Source organism: Asparagus officinalis, chromosome 6, assembly GCF_001876935.1.
Source record: "Asparagus officinalis chromosome 6, Aspof.V1, whole genome shotgun sequence".
Classification (NCBI taxonomy): Eukaryota; Viridiplantae; Streptophyta; class Magnoliopsida; order Asparagales; family Asparagaceae; genus Asparagus; species Asparagus officinalis.
This window is the reverse complement of record NC_033799.1, coordinates 37,725,040-37,735,188: the sequence shown is the minus strand read 5'-3', so window position 1 is coordinate 37,735,188 and position 10,149 is coordinate 37,725,040. Positions and strand designations below refer to the sequence as shown.

General features: G+C 39.5%; 1 protein-coding gene across 1 annotated transcript; it reads left to right on the top strand.

Annotated features, from left to right (window-relative positions):
- Positions 2,254 to 8,996, top strand: LOC109846063 (acetolactate synthase 1, chloroplastic-like). Its single transcript, XM_020415287.1, is given in 5 exon segments — positions 2,254 to 2,532; positions 6,132 to 6,625; positions 6,627 to 6,744; positions 7,496 to 7,679; positions 7,682 to 8,996. Coding segments are annotated over 5 exon segments (2,241 nt in total). The 3' UTR covers positions 8,848 to 8,996.

The window sequence follows — 10,149 nt, the reverse complement described above, 5'->3', positions numbered from 1 at the left end:
AATGAAGTATGCATGCAATACTCAAAGCAGTTTCTATATCATCTCATTTTAATTTGATTACGATTGACTACAACCATCATCAATTCATAGCCTGATGTAAGCAAATCATAAAATATGAAATGTTTTAAGTTATCTGGCATACATTGGCATATTAGAATCATCAGTTTGTAGAAATAACAAGATCACTAAACTACAAAAGCAAGCATTGAGAACTAACCTAGCTTATAAAGAGAAACTTGCTGTTTTAAATGGTTTATATCACGATCAACGAACTAATATTATCGAACTTACACGAGAAGGGTCTTCGTAACTGTTGTTAGCACAAAGACATTTAACAACTTGATAAGCATGGAAGTTTTTTTTATCGACAAATAGGTGATGTTTGAGCTTCCGTGTGGTGATCTTATTAATGTTGCAGAGTTAACTTGCGTGTTTTGAATGATCTTCTTCCAAGATGAACCTCTAAAACATGATTGATATGAAACTACTTGAATGTGAACATAACCGTTGAATTTTTTGAACAGATTGTTTACACTGTAGAAACTTAATCAGCAACAAAGTTTCAGATTATAACTTAGACTTGCATTATGAAATTAGTTCCTATAATGAGAAGTTTTCACTTTGAATCTCATATGACAAGTTATACTTCCTTTTGTAGTACCAAAACCACAAGCTATACCATTTCTACTTTTTGTAATATGGTTAGGTTTGATACGACATTGTAAAATCTAATTAATTCAATAACATAATGACATCATTGTGTCTCCCATAACCAATTAGCAATTATAAATTAGCAATTAATGTCTGCAAACTTCACGAAGAAGCTAAAATGAGAAGTATATGCTGCTTTCTTAATTAGTCTGTCCCATGCCAACACGATTCACTAGTCATCAGTAGTGATCAGATCAATGCATGCATTGATGGAATGATCTACCTAATGCTAGAAAAATATTCAAAATTTGTGATATTGATCCAAAACAACTTTAGAGATACAACATTAATCATGAACGTCAGTCAACCTTTTATATATGAACTTTAACCCTCTTAGGTGAGCAATTGCGGATCACGTAGTTATATAGAGTGTTGGTGCTGATAATGACTGAACATATCTACATCCTTGCATGAGTTATTAATGAACGTTATATAGTGGGTGAGGGCACAACGATGGTATATCTAAACTTTTATGCCAGTTTTTAAATTTGAAGTGTTTGGTAAGTTAATCAAAAGAAAAGGATATGTGATTCATACAGTAGTGATTTTATTAAATTTCTCTTAGCTTGTTCATAAATCAACAAAGTTCCTTTCCATGAAATTTCGGAGTTCTACGTGTGTTTGTGTGTGTATCTCACTTACATGTACGTGGATTAATTCTACTTTACTCTTTACTGTTCTTTCTTACTACATAATAGATTATTGATGTCCAAAGCACGATACATTCTTTTCTAGAACTTACACTTAAGTATCAAATATGTAATGTCTGCAAATTAAATGACATTCTGATTGAATAATATCAAGTTTTTTTATTGATGTCTCAAGACCTTAATTATTTCTTGAAGCAAACATTATCGATAATCCGAGATTAAAAATCACTAAACCACATAACTACAATTCAATCATCAAATATTGTTCAACGTAAAGTGTTAGACCTGCACAAATTTTCTTCAAAGAAAGAATAATATTAAGGAGGTGGTTAAATACAGAAACCATAACAAAATTTTCTAGCCCACTATTTTGACTAACTTGAAGTGTAACAAAGCTAACAAGTGTAAACTAACATGCAGTGACAATTCCACTTCTACATTAGCTTGATATGTATTCCTGAGACAAATGGAATCCTAAAAATATCTTTAACTTGTGCTTTATAGGTTAACTAGTATACATATATATGTTTCATACGTAAAGACAATTTTTCAGTCATAAGAAGAAAACAATATATAGTGAATATTAGCATGTGACAGAAGATAATCAAATCCATTCGACTATCAGTGTCTTCAAATAAAATCAAAAGTAATTAATAAAGACAAAAAATAAACACTAATTTAAGAAGGAAAAAATAGAGGAAATATTAAGAAATAGCCTCACATACCTTTCAATGTAGAGGAGGATAAAAGGCAGCAGCGCCGGAGGAGTGGAAAACAGCTGCAAGAGGAGAAGAAGGCCAAATTAAGTGGTGATTAGGTTTTTGATGGAAAGGGAGATTAGGGTTAGGGTTTTCACCGAAGAGGAGGAGAGAGCGACAGAGCTTTGAGAATAATGTCCAATCGAGCGGCCGGTCTACTAGTGAAGGAGGAGGAGCTCGAATTAGAGGAGCTCGAATCAGGGTTTTTAGGGGAGAGGAGGAGGTGGCGAGAGAGCTCCGACGACGATGATGACGCCACGAGGAGGAGGGCGGCGATGGTTTTGACGACGAGAGAGGGAGTGAGGGCGGCCCTGGTTTTGGCGACGAGACAGGGAGGGAGGCGGCGAGAGAGCTCTAACGACGACGACGAGAGTAGATATGCATCAAAGGGAGCCTACACCAACAATGCATCAGTATCTGTTCTAGTTGGGTTCAGCTGAAAAAGAAGAGGAAAAACAAGAAGAAGAAGAAAGTAGCGGCGAGAGAGCTCGAACGAGGATGAGAGGAGGAGGGCGGCGCCGCTGGCCAGTTTTGGCGAGAGAGAGTGAGGGAGGGAGCGAATTGCAGAGATCTAAGGGAGAGGGATCGAAATAATTTGGGGGGAAATAAAATTTAGGGCTAGCGGGGGCGGGCCAGCTCTCCCTCCGATTTTTTTGTGGAAAAATTGAATGGCCCCAACGGGTTTACCCGTTGGTGCTGATAAATTTAGCCCCAACGGTTCCTACCACCCATTGGGGCTGCTCATGTTTGTACTAGTGTTCAATTTGTGATCAAAGTGTTTGTGTTTGGATTGGACACCTTGATGTTAGTTGAACAGTGAAACAAGTTGAATCTCTTCGTATGCCTGTTCTTGACTCCTGAGAGTTTTTGTGTCAGGTTATACAGATGAGATTTTAGTTAGATAAATGCACAAGTACTACATGTATGAGAAAATTCCACTTACTTTTATGACCATTTCATTACAAGTTCAATGTCCTTCACACACTCATGCTGTAAGTTTGTAATTTCTATTGTTGGTCTTTTATGGCTAGCATCTTTTATTACGTGCAATTGTATTTAGCCATAGTTCTCAACAGGAACCCAGATATTCTTATTGGTCATGATTTTTTGACTAAACTTGATGATGATCTTATATTTTTAAGTATACATCAAAGTTACATGTTTTTAGTTGACTAAACTTGATGGGTTTGGATATGGTTGTCTTTTCTTATGCTAATAGTGTCTATTATTCTTCAGAAATTGCTATTTAAATTCAGTTTGGTGCTATGTAGGTACCAAGAGCAAACCTTTGTTGTTTCAAGCTTTCACCTCTGTTTTCTTCATGAAAGGTTTCAGTCAATGCATTGAGATAGTTTCTTGTTGGACAACGAGATTCGTCAAATCTTTGAACTTGTTCAGGTAAGTTCTCTCTGGGATTTCTTTTTGGACAAGTGTTATGATATATGTTGTTTAGATGTCTTGAGTAGCATATGCTTTTTCTCATGCATTTTTCCTATAAAACTAGTACACTGCATGCATATTTTGGTAGCATATGCTTTTTCTCATGCATTTTTCCTATAAAACTAGTACACTGCATGCATATTTTGTGTTCTACCACTTGCTTCAAGTTTCTAAACTTGTTTTCCTATAAAACTAGTACACTGCATGCATATTTTGTGTTCTACCACTTGCTTCAAGTTTCTAAACTTGATCAATTTTCGTCATTATGATTTGTTCAACATTAAAAACTATACTGATCATCTTGATTGGATTTTAGCATGGTTTGAATCCATTAGATAATGTTGTCTATCGATTTTTGTGTCATTGACTAATTGATGCTAAATTGTGTAATGTAGGACTCAATAAATTCTTCGAGACATGAAGTTGGACACATTGGAGAGAAAGGAGGAGAAGACTTGAAGGATAAATAGAGGATTCTAGATATGGTTTCTTTTAATAGTTTATGTTGTGGTAATTTGGCTTGTTGTAGCAAATCATTGTTACTTGTTGTAGCAAATCATGGTTATCAACTATCTATAGGATGTTGTATTTTAAATGAAGGCTTATTGTGTAGCCTAGAGCTTCTTATGAGGATTTTTTTTGCTAAACTCTTTTGTGTCGTCGTGTCTTTTTATCATGACTAGTTATTGGAGTAGTATTTTTGTTCTTTGGAGATCGAAGGTCGATCTAGTATTGGATGAAACCATGAAAAAAATGTCATAATAATGAATATTTTGGACATCATTATTATTTTTGTATTTTCTCATACTGGTTCATGAAGGATAAGATATTTGCACGCTTATTTATAATTGATACTGAAGAGATCAATTTTGATTTTGAATCACTTTTCAAAGTTTATTTCAAATCCAAATTTATGTATAATAAAATATATCCAAACATTGGTTTTTAAATCTTTGATTTCAAATCCTTGCATTTAGTAATGACATCCAAACAAATGATTTTATCAAATCATGGATTTCAAATCCTAGATTTGAAATCCCTTGATTTTAAATCAAGCTTCCAAATCCAAATCTTAGTTCCCAAACACAACCTTAAGAGATTTATTAAAGGGGAAATTTGTAAAATAGACCGATTTTGCTAAATATTTAGCAAAATCGACCAGTTTGCTAAATATTTAGCAAAATCGACATTTTTGAAGCATACAGGACTAGTAGTCTCGTAAGTTTAGTGACCAATAATTGCCCACTAAACTTCAGCACAAAACCCACAGGACTACTAGTCGCGTGGGTTTTGTTATTTTCAATCAAGAACACGGGCGTTCCTCCATCTCTCCTCATCTACATCGCCATCAATGGAGCCGGAGCCCCAACGCCTCTTCACGACCATCAATATGGGCACGAGCTCCTTCGAGCTCCTTCAAGCTCCCCCTCGCTCCCCTCCTCCAAATCCCTCCCCCTCCTCCATCTCCATCTCCCGTTCCCTCTCCGCCCTCCGATCCTTCTCCCACTTCGAAAGGAGTGACGATAACTAGGGCTTCAAGAACCCCAGCACCAAACCCCGACAAAACTCACCCCCGATTCGAGATCTTCCCCGTCTCCGAGTCCTTCAACGCCGTCTGAAGCAGCGTGTTCGATCCCATCCTCAATGCGTACTTCAGAGTCAAGTGCGTAGCGAACGACATCAGACCCTTCCACAGCGCGCGAACGCCCTCCGTCTTCACCACCGTCGACCCGCAGTGGAAGATTCCTTTGTAGGCGCCGCCGCGGTCGAGCTGGAGGCAGGTTTTGATGACGTCGATGGGCTGAAGGCAGCACGCCTCCACGATCCCCCCGAGGGATCCGGATGCCACCTCGAATCCTCGCCGTCGCCTCTGACGAAGTACTGTGATGACAAGTACAGGGAGAAGAAGGGGGAGGAGTCGCCGCTGACGAAGGCCAAAAACCGATTTGAGGGGAGATTGAGAAAGGGGGGAGATCGGTGAGGGAGGTGATTAGTTTCCTTAAACATACGGGACTACTAGTCCCGTATGTTTCAAAAAGATCGGTTTTGCAAAACCGACATCTTTTTGGCCCGTTGGCCAAAAAAATGTTGATTTTGCTAAATATTTAGCAAAATGGTCGATTTTGCTAAATATTTAACAAAATCGGTCTATTTTGCAAATATTCCCTTTATTAAACCATCATTATAGTTGGTGTTGAATCAAGTTGTAGAGAAAAACGAAGAGAGAAATTCTAAGATTCGTAAGGATCTTTTATGATTGAGAGGGTTTCTTACGTGAGTGATGTACGAAAGCTCAAACTTTTTTCAATCTCTGAGAATTATAAAACTCAAATCTCTAGCCGTAAACATTTAGTATTAATTTTCTGCTTGATTGCTCTGTTTTCTATATTTGTTTGAATTCGCTCTGTTCTCTATTGCACCGGGTCGTAATCCAAACCCGAATCCATCATGATCTGTCACAATCCGTTAACCACCACCCCGCGCTCTCACTTCGCCACCAAAACCCGTTTCCTAATGTCGGCCACCCAATCTCGTTTTCCCTCCTTTCCAAAACCCCCCAAAAAATACCCAGCCCTCACTCTCTCGCTCTCCCCGAACCGGAAACCCCCTCAATCTCCAATGTCGTGCCCGCGGCGGACGCAGCGTGGCGACGGCGAACTCGCCCCTCTCCAAGCCTCTTCCGCCTTCTCCAACCCATCAATCCCAAACCCACCTCTCCTTCCCGCCAAAAAACACACTGCCTCCTCCCCTCGCCGCGCCCGGCGCCCCGCCCTCCTCCACCGCCGCCGTCACCACCACCGTCGAATCTCCGGCGATTGTTCCCCGCTTCGGCCCCGCCGAGCCCCGCAAGGGCGCCGTCATCCTCGTTGAGGCCCTGGAGCTCGCTGGAGTCACTGATGTCTTTGCTTACCCCGGCGGAGCCACATTGGAGATCCATCAAGCCCTGACCCGATCCAATACGATCACCAACCACCTCCTACGGCACGAGCAGGGCGAGTCGTTTGCCGCCGAGGGGTACGCGAGGTCCACTGGCAAGCCCGGGGTTTGTATCGCCACCTCGGGTCCCGCTCGTCTCCGCGCTCGCCGACGCGCTGCTGGATTCGGTGCCGCTCGTCGCCATTACGGGTCAGGTCCCGAGGAGGATGATTGGGACTGACGCTTTTCAAGAAACACCCATTGTTGAGGTAACCGAATCGATGTTGGTAGTTTGATAGCACGAAGTTTTCAAATTGATGCTAATTTGATGATTTGGTCCCCCAAAGCGACAGAGTCCTAACTTTTATTGATTGGAGTCGAGGCATTCAGCTTGTATTCTCGTTTGATTGGGATTTTGATACTTATTAGCTTAATTGCGCTTTAATATCCTAAAGTTTCATTTTTTGGCATCCTAAAGTTCTGTTTTGACAGTATAGACCACAAAGGGTTTTCAAATTGAGTGTTAGTTTGACAATCAGATACTTCAAGACCCTAATTTTGTTCCTCAGTTTATTAGCTTATTTGCACTTTATTACCCTAAATTTCACCCTTTTGTAACTTTGATATCCGAAGGTATTATTTTGGCAATTTGATACTCCTTGATACTCCAAAAGCTTTCAAACTGACGTTAATTCAACAATTCAATACACCGAAGCCCTAACTCCAAAAGCAGAATACTGAAATTTTGTAAGAAAGTTCTTTTTCTCTGTTATCGTTCGCTATTCTATGTTGACAATTCAATACACCGAAGCCCTAACTCCAAAAGCAGAATACTCAAATTGTCAAAATAGAATCTCTACACGTCAAAATTAAAAAGTGTGAAAGTTTGGGCTATTAAATTGTAAATAATTTGTTTTATTCCAGTTGAAACCATGTATTAGTTTTGTCATCTTTTTGTATTTAAGGTTTGTACTAATTTTCGGTGATAAGCCTTTTTTTTTTTTTTTTGCTTGTATTCAGGTGACAAGATCAATCACAAAACACAACTATTTAGTTCTTGATGTTGAGGACATACCTAGGGTGGTCAAAGAAGCCTTCTTTTTAGCTACCACGGGCCGCCCAGGACCAGTTTTGGTTGATATACCGAAGGATATTCAGCAACAGCTTAATGTGCCGGTGTGGGACCCACCGATGCGTCTGCCTGGGTGAAGCCGCCGGCAAAAAAATTGATTGAGCAGATTGTGAGACTGATCTCGGAGTCCAAACGGCCTGTTCTTTATGTGGGAGGAGGTTGTTCAGCTTCTGGAGATGAACTGAGGAGGTTTGTGGAGTTCACAGGGATCCCAGTGGCTAGTACTTTGATGGGTCTTGGTTGTTATCCTACTGACGATGAGCTTTCTTTGAAGATGCTGGGAATGCATGGGACTGTGTATGCTAATTATGCGGTGGATAAGTCTGATTTGTTGTTGGCTTTTGGGGTTAGGTTTGATGAAAGAGTGACTGGGAAGTTGGAAGCTTTTGCGAGTAGGGCGAAGATTGTGCACATTGATATCGACCCAGCTGAAATTGGGAAGAACAAGGAGCCCCATGTTTCGATCTGTGCTGATATAAAGCCAGCATTGCAGGAATTGAATAATATTTTGGCTGTAGATGAACTCGTGTTTGATTTTTCAGACTGGAGGGCTGAGCTTGATCAGAAAAAAATAGAGTTTCCATTAAGTTTCAAGACTTTCGGGGATGCAATTCCTCCTCAGTATGCAATCCAGGTGTTGGATGAGCTTACGGGTGGCGAGGCAATTATAAGCACTGGTGTCGGGCAACACCAAATGTGGGCTGCTCAATATTACAGCTATAGGAGACCGAGACGTTGGCTTTCATCGGCTGGATTGGGTGCTATGGGCTTTGGATTACCCGCTGCAGCTGGAGCAGCAGTAGGAAACCCGGGAGTTACTGTTGTCGATATTGACGGTGATGGTAGTTTTCTAATGAACATTCAAGAGTTGGCAATGATAAGGATCGAAAACCTTCCAGTCAAGATCATGGTGCAGAATAACCAACATTTGGGAATGGGGGTTCAATGGGAAGATCGATTCTACAAGGCAAATCGAGCACACACATACTTAGGAAACCCAGAAAATGAGGATAAGATTTACCCAGATTATGTGACTATTGCCAAGGGGTTTAATGTCCCTGCAGCTAGAGTGACGAAGAGGGCGGAGGTCAAGGGCGCGATACGGAGGATGTTGGATACGCCAGGACCATACTTGTTGGATATAATTGTGCCACATCAGGAGCATGTGCTGCCTATGATACCAAGCGGTGGCGCATTCAAGGATGTGATTACTGAAGGAGATGGAAGGAGAAGCTATTAGGTTTATTTATGATAGGCAATGTAATTGTTTTATCTGTACTTTTATGTGTCTAAACTGAATAATGGGTTAGGGGACGAGCTAGTTATCTTGTTTTTTAATTGGTGTTCTGTTGTTAGTTTACATTATGGAAGGGTCTTAGTTTGGTTTAATCTGTATCTTCCTCATTGTAATGCTGTATGCTGTATGCTTGTTCGATGTTGCTTATTTACTTAAACCATTTTCTTTTAAGTTGTTCATGAACTAATGGCCCTATAAGCCTTTAACGGGTCTAATGTGGAAATATAAAACGTTAATCAATGAGAAACCTAGTTGTTAAGGTGACTAAATGAGTAAGAATAATATTCACCAAATTATTCCTCATATCTGTTCTTAAACTCTGTTGTGTCTTCTTTCAAAAAACTGCTATGGTCTATAATATGCTGATAAAGTTAATTTGTTCTTCCAAGCTCCAGCAAGTAAAAACATGAATTATTTGATTTTGTATGTTACTTTCTAGCTTCTTTTGTGTATTAGTTGCATATTTGGTCAATCTTTCGTTATTCCCTTGTTTGGCAAATTATACTTGTAATTAATAGTTAGCAGTTCTATATAAGGAGTGAATCCTTTTAGCTTGAAATCTGTTCTTTCTGTTTGTGCATGTTGCATGCTGTGTTTTTTCACTTGTTATTCATGTGAACGTGGGTGTGGATTGGCGTGGATTGTGAACGTGGAGTGCTAGGGCAATTCGTTGCAGTGCGGTGTGCACCCAGCTAGCCTTTATGTCACGATCTTCTCGCTATTAATTATATCATTAATATATATATATATATATATATATATATATATATTATATTATTATATATATTATATATATTATATTATTATTTGAGAATAATGGTATACTTGGGCCAAGGATCCTTTGGTAGTGATGTGGACACATCTTGTCCATACATCGCACCTTGAAGTTGGTGAGGCTCCATCTTCAAAGGTGTGATGTATGGACAAGATGTGTCCACATCACTACAAGGATCCTTTAGGACCAGTATACCCATTTTTCTCATATATATATATATATATATATATATATATATATATATATTATATATATATATAATAGCGACGTCAGGTAGGGTTTGTGGCGGAGAAGAAAAAAACGCGCAGAGAGTGAGCCGTCAACTTTGAGAGGAGTTTTTGTGCAGTCTTTTGTGCTGATTTTGAGAAGATTTTTCAACATCCTTTTGAGAGACAAATTGTGAGGGGTTTGAGAGATTGTTTGAGGGTTTCTGTTTGTGCGACCTTGTGTGTTTGTAAATCCTATTTGTA